At 47.9% G+C, this 18,802-nt stretch overlaps 1 protein-coding gene across 3 annotated transcripts in view; it reads right to left on the bottom strand.

Moving 5' to 3' along the window:
* Positions 1 to 18,802, bottom strand: part of PLXNA4 (plexin A4) — a 454,779-nt gene that overhangs the window by 97,846 nt on the left and 338,131 nt on the right. For 2 of the 3 annotated variants that reach the window (XM_054806078.1, XM_054806089.1), the window contains exons 7-9: positions 16,356 to 16,509; positions 13,415 to 13,514; positions 10,983 to 11,097 (exon numbers count right to left, since the gene is read on the bottom strand). In XM_054806078.1, the coding sequence (XP_054662053.1) occupies positions 10,983 to 11,097; positions 13,415 to 13,514; positions 16,356 to 16,509 (369 nt within the window). The remainder of the gene's footprint in view (positions 1 to 10,982; positions 11,098 to 13,414; positions 13,515 to 16,355; positions 16,510 to 18,802) is intronic. The other variant, XM_054806099.1, reaches the window with a different exon arrangement.

The raw sequence follows: 18,802 nt of genomic DNA, 5'->3' as shown, positions 1-18,802 counted from the left end.
CAAAGTGAATCTAAGTGGGGATCATAACTTACTCAAGCCCTTTGGGACCCCACAAGAAATGATACTCAGACTGTTATTTACTCACTTATTATGCAAATACAATACATCCTTTGTTCATATGCTCTGCTGAGCTGCAATGTGCTATTTTCCCTGTGTCCCCTATGGCTTTCTCACCCTCCCACTCTGTACTGTAATCAAGTCAAGAGGGTAAGATTTGAGAGTCAGGGACTGAGTCTTTATAAAGTATCTAGACCACAGCATCTGGATGCTCTGTTAGTTATATTAGATTAAAAAACATTAAAACCAAAACAGAACAGAGAAAGAAAAGGAAGGGAAGGAAGGAGAAAAAGGAGAGGGAAAAGAAGTAAACATAAAAAAAAGATTATTTTTTTTTGGTCTTTGACTTCAGAAGAATCAGATTTCACCTGGATAAAAAAGCAGGAAAACAGCAAGTTGACAGATGAGAGGCAACAGGGACTGCCTGGAATATGTTGCCTGAACTTCTCTCTCACACCTCAGCATGGTCACCCTAGGTCAGGGCTGTAACACCACCCAAGCAAAATCAGATGCTTGTTTAGCAGCTACCCTGTACTGCTGCAAACAGCGAGCTTCAGGTCCAGGGCTGACAAACTGGTTCCTTGGATGAATCACTTTTCAACTCTTGCACAACTTCCCAGCCCCAGGATAATCTGGAGAAGGAAGCAGAAATGAGTTCCGCATGCCCAGTGCAGGAGGGGGAAGGGGTGAATTACAATCCACGTTGTGTTTACATTATTACACCACTAATTCTTAGCATCATAAAATTATATTTAAAATTTACACGAACAGTGCTGGGGAATGTTATTAGGTTATAAAGTGGAATCAGGTCAATGCTTTGTAGGCAAGATTCCAAGCTCCATAAATTTCTGGATATACTTCCCCCAAATTTACATTGGCACCGGCGGCAATCAAACCGGCTACAAAAAAGCTCACCCGGTCAAAGAATTTTTTAATGCACCATATATTTTATCTGCACTTCCTAAGTTTACAATGTTGTTACTTTGAATGATGGTGTGCTTATTTATTGGCACAGCAAAAGTAATAATACATGAAGAAAATGCTCAGAACTTTAAAGGCAGCTGATGAGGAAAAGCAACAGGATTTATGGGAAGTGTAAACATCTGCCGAGACAGCAAAGGAATAATTGAGTCCTTGCTTCGCTGTCACTTCTGATGGCTCCTCTCTAGTTAAGAGTCTTCCACGCTCTCGAGAGCAAAAATCAGTTCTCTTTTGTCAGATATTGCGTGTCATTCTGGTGCCTGGGGAAAGGTGGCGGGCCTGGAGGTTGGTGCTCGGTCTGTGTAAGAGATTTGGCCCTGTTTAAGCTTTGTGAATGCTAGTAGTTATGTACCTCAATGTTGGCTTGCACAGATTAGTGTACAGATATCACTTCAGGAGGAAGGGAGACCAACAGATCAATAGCAGATCATTAGCTCAGCTGCCATAGCCTCTTGGGTCCCTGCTTCAGTGCTGCAAAGGCTAGAGAGCGATGAGCGATGCTGATCACCAGAGAGTGGATGCTCGAAAAGCAGAAACTAAATGAAGATAACTAACCTCCTCTCATACGGCTCACTGCTGAATCCTGTTGATGGGGAGCAAAGTGACTCCCCCAAGGCCACGCAGGCAGTGCTGGGAAATGACCCGGGTCTGCTGAGAGCTGGACCCCGACCCAGGACTATTCTGCCTCTGAAGTCAGTCCACATATCTCTGCTGATCAACATTAATGATTTTACCCTTCTTTAATTCTTTATTAATAGAGTCTTTCTCAGCTGGTCCATTATTTCAAAAAGATCAAGGTCAGGCTGCCATAATTATCCAAGTACCACATTTATCCTTTTTAAATAGAGACACAATGTTAGCTTTCTTTCAACCCTTTGCTGCTTTGACACACTCTCAGAAGGAAAAGTAATGATCTGGAGAGCAGGAGCCTTCTGGTCACTGGATGAAGGGAATGGACTTAGTGACAAAAACGGTAGATGATTGTGTCATTAGGTACATCTGCTCAAAGGAGAGGTGCTACTGGAGACATGCAAACAGCCTCAGCTCTGGTGTTTCCTGAGTAACTGCCTGATTTTGAAATCATAAGAAATATGAATGTGTGCATTGAGGAAGGTGGTGTATGTGCAGGAGACAAGATAACTGTGTATTTACTGGGATAATGCCTGTCATTTGTTAAAGGCAAGCCCTGGTTAGATAAGACACCCCTTTCAAATAACACACATAGTAAAACTGAATTGTGCAAAGCTGTGGAAAACACGGGGCAGAGCAGAGGCAGCTTATAAAGCAGTAATTAATTCCTCTCTAATTATTAGTATATAAATCTGCATCCTTCTGCCTAGCCAGCTTTCTGTCCTTCTGTAAGGACTTCCATCTGAAGTTCACAGCACCTTTCATGTATATCACAGCACTGTACATCCATGCATGGCAGCCCAGCAGCCCAATGAGGCTGCAAAGTTTGAGCACTGAAATAGTAACCCTTACTGTTCATCCATGCAGGTACCAATGACACTGGCATGTTGCTCCCCAACAAAGCTAAGCTTCCTATACATTTGTGCCCACAAATGGGTATTGCACGCATAAGGGACGTTCTCCAACCAACGTTCCCTCAGAAGCAACAGATACTCTCATGACAACATTCTCAGATGGGGATTTCTGGTGTCTAACAAGGATTGAGCCCAAACTGTAGCTCTTCCTTCCTAAGAGAGGGACAAAAGTCTATTTCTCCTCTAAAGCTGCCCATTTTTTACAAAGTTTGTAGGAACTTGGTATCTTTGAGACCTCCAGACTTTGGCCCAACCAAGAATGGCCAAGAATGGTCAATGGGTTCAGACGTCAACAGAAGATACAGAGTAACAGATGGAACGGAGGTGCACACACAGGCCACGTTGATGCAATCCCGCTTCCTTTGGAAACCAGGACAGAAGCCCAGAGAATCATAATACTTTGGCTTCCACAGTGGGAAGGTCGGGACAATGATATTATGGCTCTTGTCACCTTCCCCCTCACTGAGATCCATGACAGCATGAGATAATGTCCAAGCCAAAGCAAATGGACTCATGAGCAAAGACAAGGCTGGGAAGGAGGGTCTGGACTCAGCCTCCTGGAGATGCCCCAAGCAGGGCAAGAGACACATTCCAGCGTTACCTCTTATCTACAGCTTCAACATCCTGAGAATGTTTCTCCTTGGTCAGGTTCCAAAAGCTCACATGTCCCAAAGCAGTCAAAGCAGCTGATGTTACAATGGAGAAAAGCAAAATCTCCCTGCTTCAGAGCCAGGCCACCACCCCACGCTAAGTCTGAAAGAGGAACTGGTTTTCCCCTTGAGCAGCTACCTTTCCCTCAAATTACTGGGTGCCACACAGATCCTAGCAGTCCTAACAGATGCCCACATAGCCAGAAAATCCTATAGCCGCTCCAGCATCGCACTGAGTCAGGTTATAAAAACAACATAAGCTCTTCCCGATGTTATTTCAAGGGTTCTGTATTGGCAGGGACAGATGAATATTACCCTGTTGCATTCGGAGATCAGTTTGTCCTGTGGGATAAATAATCTTGCATTAGAAAGATGAACAGCCCAATGGTTATGAGTAACATTTAGCAGGGACACGGTATTGAGTGTCAGATGCTTCTTACATCTCCATTCAAACTAATCTGCCTGAGTTGCTCCTAGAAATTACATGAACAGGCACGTGTTAAGGTAGGATGAACCACTCACACAGGGGCCTTTTTTCATCAGTTTTCATCAGTTTTCATCAGTTCCCGTTGTGATTTGGTTGGAGGTCTCAACAAGGAGAGACAAGATGGAGCTGCCCTGCGCCAGGACAGGTTTCCTGCAGATCCACAACTGCAGCAATCAGAAATCCTGCTAAAAGTTACTGCGGAACTTGAACAAGTTACCAGCCCGTTCCTCTGCCAGCGGGATGACTGTGGGGCAGAAAGGCTCAGAGACGACAAAAGGTACACAAAAATAACAGAAGAAACCACTTCACACACAGGCTTTCCATCTTTTTCTTCACCTTGGTGTGAGTCAGTATGACTTGCAAACAACAGCAAATTATCTAATTTGTTTGTACATGCTCAAAAGACTTCTTGTGAACAGCCCCCACTGCGAAATCACATTTCCAGGTACTAAGTGCTGTACAAGCACCTATTAACAGAAAGTGCTTACCCAAATCAGGAGAGGGTGTGAGAGAAACAGGGGCACAGAAAGGTGAACGTGTCCAAGCCAACTCAGAGCCAGGAATAAAACTCATCTGCTGAAATAAAACCCGTGGCCTCATACACTACCTGATACTGCCTCTGAGCAGTATTTTCATGGTCTACCAGGACTCCCTGAACAAGGGGAAAGCTTTCTGCCTGGCCTCCAATTTCTGTGTTTAATTTCCTCTTATTATTATCTGAAGCACCCCCTCTGAAGAGGACGTACCCACTACATGATACATCTCCATTTCTGGGAAAGGGCTGTAATGGTGGATGAGGGCTGATATACCACAGCCTGAAATGCCAAACCACCTGAGGCCCCGAGCCACGGCTGGATCCAAACCATCTACAGCCTCCTCCCAGATTACCCCTGCCTCCCCCTGGACAGGATGCCAACAAGACTGAACTCCATCACACGTGCTTGGAAACACTTCTAAGAGCTAAATAGATGATAAACACCAAACCCCCATGCTGCTTAAAAGCAGGTGCCGTGAAATGGATGCATCGTTACGCCAGATCCCATCTGCATGGGGTGGCGGCTGCTGCTGCCCACAGCAGCTGCCCGTCTAGAGATGCTCCTGATCTCCTCGCCTCTCCTGCCGGTCCCCCTGCCTGCTCACAGCACTTGAAGGCAGCAGACTGCCTGCAGTTGCCATAGAAACTACACTTCGCACCCTCCCCTTAATGATAGACAGGTGCCAGGATAAGTGAGCGGATAATCGACAAGTGGGGAAGGATTCGGTGCTCTGGTATTGGCCTCGCTGTAACTGTCATTAGAGTCCCTGAGAAATGAGAGATATATTAATTTGAGCAGAGATGGGTTTTCTCTCCTCCCAGTGCTGATGCTTCCAGAAGCCGCATCTCCGGCCAGGTTAAGGGAGGCTGGAAACGGGAGCAGGAGGGAAACGGAGTGGTTGCCACAGCAACAGCTGAAGATGCATCACCAAAAGGTTTGTCCATGCAAGGGAGTCAGGAGTTGACCGTGCCCACCTGATGGCCCAGCAGGTACCCTACCCCCCACCAGTGCAGCCACCCAGGAGTTTCCACCGGGGTGCATTTTGGGAGGAGGTGGGCACTGTGCCTTCCTTCTACACCTTGTAAAAAGGACAAAGCAGGAGATTTGGGGGCCCTGAAAACCTGTCTGCTTTCTGAGACCTTGGGGCAAAGAAATCCCTAAGGCAGATTGAGATGCACCAGCAGGGCGGGGAAGGGGGCTGCTGAGTTTACTACAGACAAAGTCCATGATGAGGAGATGTGGGCATTATCACTTGAATAGAATAGAATAGAATAGAATAGAATAGAATAGAATAGAATAGAACATTTTCAGTTGGAAGGGACCTACAACGATCACTTAGTCGAACTGCCTGACCACTTCAGGGCTGACCAAAAGTTAAAGCATGTTATTGAGGGCATTACCCAAGCACCTCTTAGATGTCTGCCAGTTCAGGCTGAGCTGTCATTATCACTCCCTGCCTTCTTTTTTTCCCCTCCCTTCTTCCCTGTTTCCCAAAAATCCCATCCCCAAGCAGGACAAGCGGCCGGTCAGAGCTAAATCAGTGCACTCCACTGCAGAGGCCGCCGGTACGGCTCTTCGTTCAGCACGAGGCATGAGCAAGTGCTTGGCGAAGCAGCGCTCCGCTCCTCGGCAGCTGCTCACCAGCATGCGGCTCACACAGCTTTCTATTGCTTTTGACAAATTAATATTTGAAGCAGTTGTTTCTTTTATGTGGGCTTTACTGTCATTAGCACGTACAAGTCGACATAAAACACGTTGGTGCAAGATCTTTTCTTCTGTTCTCTTTTTAGGCAGCAGATGAAAATCCTTTTAATAAAAAGCTTGTTTGGGGGAGGAAGAAAAACACAAGCACACGCAAATCGGCTGAGCAGGGAAAGATGAAAACCTCCTTCAAGGTAATTAAATGATTATGTATCTTTTAAACCCAGCAGATAACAGATTTGTTATCTAGGCTTGCTTTTGGCTTTTGCCATTTTTTTTCCCCTCTCTTTCCCCCACGCAAAGCTAAAATCCTTGCAAGGCCTGGAACAAGATAGCGTTCATCTTAGAGAAGAAGGCACAAAAGAAGACTTAATCCTTTATCCCATCAACTCAAGAAGGCTACCCCAGCTTACCCAGTCTTGTACAGATGTCTGTGAAACAGCGACATGAAAACTACCCCACTGGATCAGAGCAGGTCTGTATGAAGACAAGATGGACGATGCAATCAGGTGTATTGGGTAATAGATATCAGGAGACAGCTTCTATCACACCGGAGACACTCAGATCAATTGTTTTACTCCTCCATGCCTCAGTTTCCCTCCACTATTTGTTGACTGTCTTGCCCATTTACAGAAGAAAATGACTGAGCGCTCTTACTTGGTGATTGTATCAAATAAGTAAGGGTTGATTTCATGGTGTGTTAGTCCACAATGCCATGCTTTAAGGTGCAACGCTAAGCCGGCACTATGACTTTAGTTACGGTCAGCAACAAATGTCAAAAGCAGAGACAGGATGGCTAAGAAAAAAAACAGAAATTTGGCCTGTTCCCCTCTATCTTTGAGACTATTTCTCTCCACTTTTTCTACCAGCTCTCTGGGAAAAACAAAAATGACAACAATTTACTTCAGTATTAAAATGTCTTTTTTTTCCTTATTCTTTCCCTTCCTGCCTTCAATAGCAAAAATATCAGCTCCCCGTTATAAAGCAAGAATTCACTCAGTATATTTCAAGCTAGTGGACTTGGCTTTCGAAAACCTGCTGTAAAGGGAAATTATACGCCAAGGTGAAGTATTTCTGCCACAAATCATCCAGAGACATCGTCAACCCTATTTGATTGAGTTCAGTGCCATAATCATAAATATTCTTGCTTTATGACCACACTGGAGTTCTTCACCAGGAGCAAACAAGGGCTTTCCCAAGGCTCCCAAACTAGTTGATTCAGCTCTATTACAGGCAGAGCTGATTCACCAGGCATCTGACAAGTGACAGGTAAGAAAGTCGTGGCTCCTTGACAGCGATGGATGTGCCTTTTCTGTCCTTTCTCCATCTCTGGTTTAGTTTTTCCAGGCGGTGGTAGGACAGCTGCCCTGTCCCAGCCTGGGGCTGGCTGATCCACTGTGCAATTCAAAGGCCCCCCTGGATGGTAGATCACAGGCTATACAGATAGAAACAGCATTTTGCCTTCTGGACAGCATGGGTCATGGCCAAAGCCTTTCTGCTGTCCCACTGGATCAGTCTCAAATCCATCCTGCACTCTGCATTAATCAACAACTCATACTACAAGGGAAACAAAAAGAGTAAAAAACCCAGGATCCTCTCAGAGCACATGAAGACCTGAAAGAATGGCAGGTAAGCCTGTGGGAATCCAGAAACTTGTGAGATGTGCTAAGGAAATGATGGGGTCAGAAATATGCTACGGCACAAGCCTCCCTTCAAAGTGCTCTCAGCTGGTCCAGGGGTGATGGGTGCCAGCCCAATCGGTCCATTTGCAGCCCAGGCCATCTGGAGTGTGGGAAACCTCAGCCCACATCATGGCAAGATGCTGTACAGGCAAAGAGAGAACAAAAAAATCACCTGGAGGTGGGTGTATCAGCAAAGAGAAGGTAAAGGCCATAGTGTGGGGGAGGGCAGCAGGTTTGGCATGCCAGCAGTGATGATTACAGGGGGATGGAGTTTCTGGCACCGGTCCATGTGACAGAGTAACACCAATATTTGTTTGCTTGGCAAAGAGTCTCTTGGTGCAATCAAACCATAAGATCCTGGAAGCCAGCCACACTAATCTGCTCAGCAGACTCATGGAAGGACTGCAGATGGGATGGTCCAGCCACCCCGCACTGGTAGTACAGTTTCCCATCAGTACCTCCTTCAGACTTACTGATTTAGCAGGTACTCATACCTGGATGGTAGCAAACACTTCCTCCTCCTCATCCTCTGAGGGTCCAAGTGCTTGTAGAGGAAAGGATTGAAAGGAACATTGCAGACGGAGATGAAAGGCCAATAAAAATAGGCCCACTCAAGGTACATTTTGAACACTACTGAAGGTGGCATTGGGAAGTCTAGAAATGGACATCAGTCCTGTCAACCTTGTGAGTCATGTTATGTCATCAGGAACTGGGTGGAGGTCTGGATAGGCAATGAGGAGCCAGGCTTGGCTTCAAGATACTAAATGGTTTCTATTGTTCAAAGAACCCACTCAACGAATAAGCATGCATACAGGATAAAGAACAAGAGGTGAAGATAAAAAATAGACAGTGGAAATTTCAGTGAGAGAGATGAGCCAGTGAGAAGATGGCTTCTCAAGAGAAGTGTGGGAGATATACGCAGCATTTGTTCAAAGTGCCATTTGACAAAACCTTCCAGGCCACAGAGCAAATGTAAATCTGTGTTTGTCAGAATGCACAGCAACAAGAAGGACCCTGAAGCTACAGGGCATTTCTCACACTGCCAGGCAGAAATCTATCTCTGAACAGTTTGGGTTTTGCAAGGCTATTATCCTTGCAGATATCGTCCAGTAGTTCCAGTGCTCAGAAGTGTTTCTTTTGTGCAGCAGACATCAAAACCATCTCCTGAGCTGAGCAGCTGACTGCCAAATGTTGTCTCCCATGGGAAAGATGTTTGTGCCGAGGTGGTTTTGCTGCAGAAGCCAACAGGGCTGCAGCCCTCATTAGCAATGACCAATGTAACGTACATGTGTCGCATGGTGCTCTCATTGCCTTGTGGATGAAGAGTCGTCTTCTAACGTCAGGTTTGTGCCTTTCCCTGCTGCCATGCAAATCATACAGGGCAGCCTTGAAAGATCAGGGAGGGAGTATTTGAAGCTTAGCAGGAAAACCTGTTTTTAAGGGGACAGAAGAGAGAAAGAGCAATCTCTCCTGACAGACAAAGCCCCCTAGACTGGAGCTGTCTTCTGATCTGAAAAGGATATCTTTCAGAAACAAAACTAGTGAGAGGTGATAAAGCAGCGATGGAAAAGGTGTGCTAAAATAGGCAGATCTGCAGAGGACAATGAGTCCACTCTCTCCTCCCCAGTTCTGCAGAGCAAGACCTTGGAGGGGATAAAGACCAGGGGCTGTGCCATCCCCAGTCCCTTCCCTAATGAACTGAGATGACACAGAGCTTCTCATGATGTCCTTTCCAATGGCAGCAAGTGTCAGAGATACCAGGGATGTGATAGGGCTTGAGGGAGGAGGAGATGCACTGACACTTGTAGGCACTTCACTTTGGCCAGGGGGCTGGAGGAGAGAAGAGCTGGGAACTGGGAGGGTGCGTCCTGTACTTGGTACATGAGACACACCAGAGGAGTCTGCCAGAGGAGACAAATGGTGGTGGCATTGCACAGCAGGAAACTGAGAGAAAGTGTCCCACGGAATGCCAGCTGAGCAAGAGGTCACCTGAGGTTTCTGAGGTCCCTGAGGTTCCTGAAGTGGAAGGCACAGAGACCTGTGGCCAGCAGGACTGGCCAAACTCTGCCAAGGCTCCATGTGAGGGAGTAGGTTGGGATAGCCTACCAGAACCCAGGCTGAACCCTGGGCTGCCTTCCTGCACCACTTCACCTCTGAGCAGAGGGTGTCAAGCACTCCAGGTCCTCAGCAAGTTTTCCAGTAGGTTTACAGCAAATGCTGAATCCTGGTAGATGAAGAACTGGCAACCGCCCTGTTCATGAATATTTATGGCCTGTCCCAATGCCATAGCAGTTCAGGATGTCTGCTCCAGGATATCTCAACCAGCACATATGTGACACCTCAACCAGCACATAAGGAAGGGGTGGGAGGGAATGGGGGATGCCAGAGGAGTGTGAAACCACTACGTGTGTGTCATTTGGTCCATTTGACTTGCCTGGGGCATGGGCTGGGGACAGGTGGGGGGACACGTTAGAGACACCAGACCCAGCAGGCAGCGCAGGGAGCAGTGGGGATTTCATCCTCCAAATGCAAGGCATGTTGCCGCAGTCTTCAGCAGCCGCCTCTGCGTCCGGTGGCTTAGCAGATATCCGATCTCTTAATGGGTACTGGTCCCTTGGGCCAGGCAAACAATGAGCCATCTCAGGTCATTTACCAGACAGGCCAGGATGCTTTCAGACCGTTCCTGACCAGGAAGTAATTAAGTGGCTTCCTATTTGTATTCTCCCGAGCTCCACTTGTCTGCAAGCGCTCGTTAGTTATAGTACGAGCCAGACAGCATTTGCAGCACAGCAGCCAGCTCTGTATTAAGCCCCAAGGTCCCGTTCAGCTCAGCGACTGGCAATGAGGCATTCCCTGGCCTTGTCTGGAGGCAGTTTGATGTGCTGGCCGTTAGGCACCAAACCCACAAAGCCACAGAGGTGCTCGAAGCATGGCTGAAATCCGCTGACACCGCGGTCGTAGCCCTAAATCCTCCCCAGATCTCAGCAGCCTGTGGAATCTGCTTAGAGAAGGCCTTCCTTCTGTCCTGGAGGAGAAGCATGCCCAGTGTTTCCCATTCCTCCCAGTCCCTTGGTACTGGGAGCTTGCAGTGGCTTTCCAAGGTAATGCACTCCTTGTAGTATGTGGGAGGGGAAGGGCAGGAGCTGGGGGTCTGGCAGAGCAGAAAGGAGAGGAGCTATCTGCAGAGGGAAAGGTGAGGGTCTCCTGGAGGGTGAGCAGAAGGGGAAGAGGGTGGTACTGGAGGTGGAGAAGGCTTCCTGGTCTGTTGGTCTGACTCAGGCCAAAAGGCGACATCAGCCCTGAGCAGCCCATGTATGCGGCGCATTCCCCGTGCCCCTGCCTACCTCGGGCAGCTTGACTCGTCCCTCCTGGAAGGAGCAGGAGCTGGGGTCGTGGGTGCAGACGTGGCGGTACTTGCACCAGTGACACCGGTAAGGGCTCTCCACACATGACAGACACCTGGAGATGGAGAGAAAGATTAGTCACCTGGCCAGCCAGGCCCCATCAGCCAACAGGACAGATCTGGAGGCTGACAGTGTTTCTCAGAAGGAAATACAGCCCAGAAAACATTGCTTTTGCCATCACTAGCAGAAGACCATGGGTTTTGCACTGACTCAACACCATCAGGTCTCAGGATGATGCTGGACTTGCCATGGCCTGAGCTGGTTGTGGCTTTGACAAAAAGTGTCTCATATTAATTAGATAATTTAGATTGCATTAATATCATTGTAACTAGAGTAATAATATTTTTTTTTTTTTTTGGTTGCCCTATTACAGCTTTTATTCAGATTATCAACAAGCTCTCAGTTTCCTACATAAGGCACATTCCCCTTTTCACTCATAACAGAATCCTGAGTGTAACAAAAAATACAAAATCAGGGGATGGGTGGAAACTGCTACAGCCTTGCTGCCTCCATGCTGAACTGCACCAGTGCCCTGGGAGCTGCGAACACGTCACAAGGAGGTGGCCAAGGGAAGGGCTGGTGGGAGGAGTGATGCCCGTGGAGGGCAGCCCCATCAGCAGTCCCATCTGGCTAATCCTCCCACTCTCACACGTGATACAGAGGCCAGACACAAACTGGGAGGCACTGAAGTCAGAAAGCCAAGGATGAACAGGGAATTTTCTCCCTTGTGTCCCACAGGCTTATTAGTGTGAGTTCTGCCCAGGGTGATGGGGCTCCTGCAAATGTACTAACTGTATCCTTCTTTTCTTCATCTCAGCAAACAAGGAAAGACTATTGCAGCAGCTGCCTGCAAAGCAGAGGACATATTTGGGATATCACCTACTTAGGGTGTAGGAAAGAGCCATTCCCTCCATCTTACAAGGTTTTGCTCTCCTATGCCCTGTAGACCCTGTAGAGCAAGAGCTACAAACACGTCCCTTGGCTGTGTTACAGCACTGACTTATACCTACATCACACCTTTTCTTTTTTCTTTTTTTTTTTTTTTAAATTTAATATATGATGTCTGCTCACCAGCAACCAAACTGAGCCATAACAAGCTCTCCGCACAAAACAAGCACTGGATGGTAGCGACTCCTGGTCACTCACACTGTTGGAGATCTTCATGCAGCTGCAGGCTCTGAAATACCTGGAGGGGACTGGGCAGGGGAAATTTTCCTGGCCCTTATGTGTCACCAGGTTTTTAATGGGCAGGAGGGAAAAAATTGCCTCCAGTCGGGCTTGGCTGAGCCCAACAGGCAGATGCACACCCTCTCCCCCTCCCTGTGAAATCTCGCTCAACTCCAATCCACTTTCAGCTCTGGTACAGCGAGCTGTTCTTCAAATTGGTAACAAGTGCTTGCTCTGATACATCAAATTAAAAATGGATAGTGTATTATAGTTTGTCAAGTAAGAAACCAAAACATGCCATAAATATTTAACACCACCATCTCTCCTGCTCTCCCCCCCAACACTTGCTTTCTGACACTGTTTGTCAAAGCAGCAGGAACATGGAAATAGGATTTGCCTTTCCTTGTGAATTGCTGAGCCGCAGTAATTATCTGCTTTTGGCACTTCTGATGGCTCAGTGGTGGGGACAGAGCCATTCAGCCTTGCTCAGGAGTGGATCAACCTGCTGGAAGAGCATCTTTCTGCAGGAAAGCTGCAGATCCGCTCTGGTGGGGCAGCTCCTGAGCAGCCCTGGGTGCCAGCTAAACCCCAGAAGAATGGGGTGCGGGGCAGGAAAGGAGCTCGCAGGATGGAATAGATGGTCGTGAGGGAAATAGCTGGGTGTTCCCTGCTCAGTTCACATCATGCAGGAACCAGAAACTCCTGTCTTTCCAGATCTGAGGGTCCAAGCCCATGCTAACCACCTGAGGCAGGTTCCTACTGGTGGGACTGACAGCATGGATGAGGTGCGGATGTGTGGGCAGGATCCAGACACCCACAAAAAACTGCTGAATAGGAAGATGAGGGGGGGCATTTGCTGAGGTCACAACTTGCTTTTGACTCAATTCTGTGACAAACTCCCACTAATGTGATGCTCCTCTGCCTGAGGAACACGTGGGGATATACCGTTCCCCAAGGCAATGCCTTCCTGCAAAAGATGCTCATCAGCAGAACAAATGATCACTATACTACTATTAGTCTTCCCAGGAGAAACCCCACCATGCTGATCATTACTCAAGTGACCCTGAGTCACTGGTCACACCCTGATCCCTGGTCACCCCCACATCTAACCAGCTTCCTGAGGGACATGTGCCCCAGTCAGCTGTGGGTTCTGTGGCAGATCCAGGGGTGGAATGGAAAGCAGGTATCAAAAGAAATGAACATACGAGTTGTGGACGCTGCAGTTGTAGAAGACGAAGCTGGTGCTGGCAAAGGTCATACCCGTTTCCTTGGACTTGAGCTGAAGCTGGACAATGTGATGGTCTCCTGGGGAAAAAATAGACACATCATTGTGTGACTGCTTCGTTAGCCTAGTTAAGCCAGGTTGGCCATGCCAACACTCTGAACCTGGAGCTGTCCCACAGTACTTTGGCTAGTCTGTCCTCAATACATGTAGGAAGTGCAACAAAATCCTTTTAGAGCCCAGTTCTCCAATGGGTACATCTCCCCCCTCTTATGGTACTAGGGTGATGGAGTATGCCTTCACCACTGGAAAGTTTAAAGAGAGGACACAGATGTCTGGAATTAAGAGGCATTAAAATGGAGTACTGTCCTTTAAATTTTTTCTTTGCTGCTTGTTCATCTGAAGTCCCCAGAAGGAAGGGGCCTGTGGAAGATTTGACTGTTGGACCCAAACATTGGTGGCCTGTGAACACACTGCCTGAAGGATAAAATACCTGCTTTCCTGAGGGAATAAAGAAAGATCTACTTTCTCTTCACCCTCATTATTTAACATCTCTGAATAGGGCCCAATATCCAGGACTACCATGCCTGAAGAAGGCCACCTCCAGATCCTGCCCCCAAAGAGAGGTTATACCTTGATAAAGCAGGATGGAGGAATGAGCAAGGAGGGTAGATACCATAATGGTAAGGAGAGGGTAGGGGCTCCCTGTCTGCAGCATGGGAAATGCTGATGAATGGGAAGATTCCCACGTGAACAGTTCCTCCAGGTTCTGTCACCCCAAAGTCCATTCACAGATTCAGAGATTCACAGAACGGTAGGGGTTGGAAGGGACCTCTGGTGATCATCTCGTCCAACCCCTCTGCTAGAGCAGGATCACCTGGAGCAGGTTGTACAGGATCGCGTCCAGGTGGGTTTTGAATCTCTTCAGAGAAGGAGACTCCACAACCTCTCTGGCAGCCTGTCCCAGTGCTCAGTCACCCTCAGAGTAAAGAAGTTTTTCCTTGTATTGAGATGGAACTTCAATTCACCCAAGCCTTTGGCTAAAAAGAACCCAGTTCAGTGTGAGGGACATCCACAAGCCATGGCACTTCCAGACAGACTGATCCATTTCCACAGCAGACCCATCCACAGCAAAGCCTGCACCTCAGCTCCTACACACCATCTCCTCATTCCCTTTCCCACTGCTCCCATGCTGGGCAGTCAATTGTTACCTCTTCCGACAATGCCAAAAGCCCTATTCAGAGCCCATCAGCTGTGGGTAATGAGTGGGTGCAGTAATTGCAGTAATTTGGTGGGGAAGGGACCCATGTTTAATTCAAGACTTCAACCTGGCTGACCCTTTCACCTCCATTATTTTCCTCCTCACCTGAAAGATTCATTAATCAATCAGGCCAAACCAAACTTGACAACTGGTCGCAGCGTGCGCCCATGTGCACACTCACTTACCTACAGGCGCGCGCACACACACACACACACAGACACACGCACAGACAACACACTTCACTAAACACATTTTGCTGCCAGTGCTCGACTCTGCTGCCCATCTGCTGCCGCTGGCTTTGACAGCTCTGTTAACTGCTTCATATTTAACAACTTTGCCAGCGTCTTGCATATATTTTAAAACAGGATGTGAGGATTGGATGGCTCCAGGGATCAGATGTGCTACAGAGCTGCACATCCTTTGGTTCAAATCCAGCTTCTGGCACTGTGCATGGAGGACTTGGTCTTTGCAGAGGTGCGGAGCACCAGCTGCTGAAGTTGATACAAGCCGCAGGTGCCCAGCTTCTCTGAAAACCATCCTTCACATAAATCTCTCTCTCTTGTCCTGCCTCCAGCTTCCACTGCTATTTTTGTTTGCTGGTTGATTATAGCCTGGCCTGGGACAGATGTCCACAGCAAGGAAATAGTTTCTGGCATCTATCTTGGTAGGTAAACATGACTGATAACTCGGTGGGACGTGAAAATGGTAACAGCCCTTTGGGGGCTTGTTTTGGGATGGCAGTGGAGAGCATGTGCAGCTTGGGGAGAGCAGGGAGGGGATGATGGGGACGGTTTGTGTCACTTCATTTTCTGTGGCCTGAGGATCCTCAGAGAAAATTTTACAGTGAAATTTCACAAGAATCCAAGGAAAAAAAAAAAAAAGGCAGTATCCTCTCTGTACCTCTTGGGGGCTTATGTTTTCATATTAAGTCCCTGCAAGCCGCTGCAGGTTCTCTTGAAAGTACCTAGAAAAGTAGTTGGAAAAGGGAAACAAAAAAGGGCAGGAAGTTGGGGGGGGGGACGACCATCCTTGGACACACGGTATTTTTCTGTGCTGGATGACTTTGGGAGAGGGAGCCAGTAACAAACCCGAAACAGCTGAAGCCAGTAAAGGCCGGGGAGAGAGACAAGGAACTGAGCATATGGGTCTAAATCTGGGAGGAGCAGGAGGAAATTACAGACAGAATTGTTCAGGTCTGCAGGACTTTCTGGCTGCTGCACGGGATGGGATGTGTCGAGAGCATGTACAGCCGCATTCCCTGGGTTGTGTAACGCCAGCCTGGGCAAAAGGTGAGGGAATATCCCACATCCATCTCTTGTCTTTGCTAGATATATGCAACTGCCACTCGGTGGCAGTCTGAAAACACTTACTATCACACATATAAGCACCTTAATGCAGGTAGTGGTATTGCAGCTGAACGCTTGCACACATGTACACACATAAGCACACACACATTCAGACAACTCACGCTACAGTGCTGTGCAGCTCCACCAGTGAGCCACCAGCGCAGTGTCCCACCTACTCCCTGAGCTTTGCACACCCTGTCCTCAGGCTCTCATGAGCCAAGCTCTGCTTTGGGAGAAAGCAGAAGGAGAGACACAGGGACGTGGTGTGAGGAAAGGAGGGAGAAGTGGTGCAGATGGAGGAGCTGTGGGATACCTACCATTCTCTGTGATGATCTGGGGCACCTCTTTGGCAGCTGGCGAGATGCATTGGATCTGACTGCCCACCACCAAGCCATCCATCTCTGAAAGGTCTTCAAAGGTGCAATTGACTCCTGCTGACAGCTCAGGGACATTGTAGGTCTCCAAGACCAGCTGCAAGCAAAGACGGAGGGAGGGAAGAAGAGATAGAGAAAAAGAAAACAGAGAATACTAAGCCGAACAACAGAGCTGGGCCAGCAGGAGAGAATTACACTGGAGAGGTTGGACAAAGAGCCTCTTGCTAGAGAGAGCATCCTCCTTCAACAGAAAGCAGCAATTCAGGAGAGGGATGTGTGTGTGGAGGGGGAAGGGGATGAGATGCTGATGCCGACACAAGTGGTACGTGGCTATGCAGGGACAACTGCACTGCATCCCAGTGCTGGCTGGGTCGGTGGAGGGGAGGGAGTGCTCACTATCTGTCATGCAAGTGTAAGGTTAGGCAGGGACTCTTTGGAGCCAGCTGTGAAGACCAGGGCTTGGGTGGCCCCCAGGCACGCGGTTTCTGAGGAAGGTGACTACTACTCACAAGAGGCACTCTGCAGACTACAGAGAAACTGTAGCGCTCCAGTCTAACTCTCTACGGCCTGCTCTCCTAGCATCAGCAGATGGGGGAGCGCTCTGTCACCAAGTTCCTGTGTAAGGAGAGTCTAGTTACAGCCTTCAGTCCACCACAAAAAAACACTGTCTCTAGAGGCACAGCAATCTTCTCCTGCCCATCCCACCAAAGAAGCACTTGGCCCTGGGGACATGCTATATTGGGTCTCCATACATTAAAAAAAAAAAAGCTGTGAAGGAGGAATTGCCCATGTTTTTAGAGTTCACAACACCCCTGCCATTGCTATGTCATTGCTCATGTTCATGAAAAAAAGAATCTCATAGCTGGTTTCCACCATGTTCATTCTCTGGAGAAGGACCCTCATGCTGCTACCTTTCCAGACCAGCTAAGGTCCTGCACCACTGCTCTCCGTCACTGAGAGTCCTGCCCGGATCATGTATGAAAACAGAGAGGCATCCCAGGGTACTTCTAGCACCTGAAGATAACCTAGTAGTCGGTATAAATTTAGAGACTTGGTGATCAACCTCTAGAGCCAACCACTTGACACAAGTAGAAATGCAGGTGCTCTCCACACTTGCCTCCCCCATGAGCTAGCTGATGCCCCATCTGAGGTGACAGCCACTGAAAGGAGACACATATGCATGCTGAAGTGTTGTTTCTACCAGCACAAAGAACAGAAGAGGTCAGTCCAGGTGACAAAGCAGGAGTGGATGATAATATAACATAATGCTTACTGCTCCCCTACACTGTTTTTTCTCACTTAAAGAAGGCTTGGAGCTATTTCTTCACACTAGGCAACATCACGGAGAAAGGCTGAGCAGAGAGGCCTTAGCCCTGGATGACATAAAGACTTTGTGAGAGTATGTTCATTTTGGTGCAATGGCAATGTGAGGGTTTTTTTGTTTCTTTGTTTTTTTTAATCTTGGATGGGGAGTAGAAAAAAGCATTTGGCTATTTGGCTGGATTTAGCACTCAGGTTAAATCCATTCTCCCTGCTCATTAATACCCTGCTAACAATGGAGAAGGGGAAAATATTCTGCTTAACAAATCTCTCTCTGAGCATGGGTGATGCAGAATGAAAGTGTGCCATGCAGAAGATGATACCAATGGATAGACCAGAAGTGCTTGTCTGCAAACGTTATGAGCCAGTGCTCACCCTGAACAGACAAGAAGTCCTACATCCCACATGTCTTCTCTGGAGCTGCTGCAATGAGGAAAGAATGGAGCCTTCCCCCAGCAAGCATCTCTTCTCAGACATCCCAGACCAGCAGCCCTGGCCTGAAACAGACTCAGATACAATTTCCCAAGTCCCTGTTAGTGCCCAAAATGTAAAAGATTGGCTGGCCACACAGATACCTTCCCTGCCTCTGTGGGCAAGAACTCAGTATCATTGACCCTTTGCTAGAACCCGGGTGAGGCTCAGTAGGTACACCTCCAGCCATTCATTCGTTGGTGCTCCCCTCCCGGTTTGCCAAGACACTGTCTGTGGTGACTGTGGATGAGCTGGGTCGCCAGTCTGTCTGAGAGTGGGCTGAGACTCCCATGGAAATGTTCATGCAAATTATTGGGCAACAGTCAGACGATGGCAATTTCTGATCCCAGCAGCTCTGGTTTCACTTGCCCTGTCCAGAGTAACCTAGAGGTAAAGGTCTCTTATTCTGTTATAAATTTCTATTGCCCTCAGCCAGCTAGTCCCCCAGGATTTATTCCAACATGAAAGAATTCAATGACTACTGAGAGAATAAGAAAAAGAAACCCTGAACTCCCAGAAGAACAAAGGACTGAAGATGTCTCAGATCAGTTTTGTTTGAAGCCTAGGGAAGTAAAGTCACAGCAAAGTTAAGAGGCTGA

This window comes from Grus americana, chromosome 1 (genome assembly GCF_028858705.1).
Source record: "Grus americana isolate bGruAme1 chromosome 1, bGruAme1.mat, whole genome shotgun sequence".
NCBI lineage: Eukaryota > Metazoa > Chordata > Aves > Gruiformes > Gruidae > Grus > Grus americana.
This window is presented reverse-complemented; position numbering and strand designations above follow the sequence as displayed.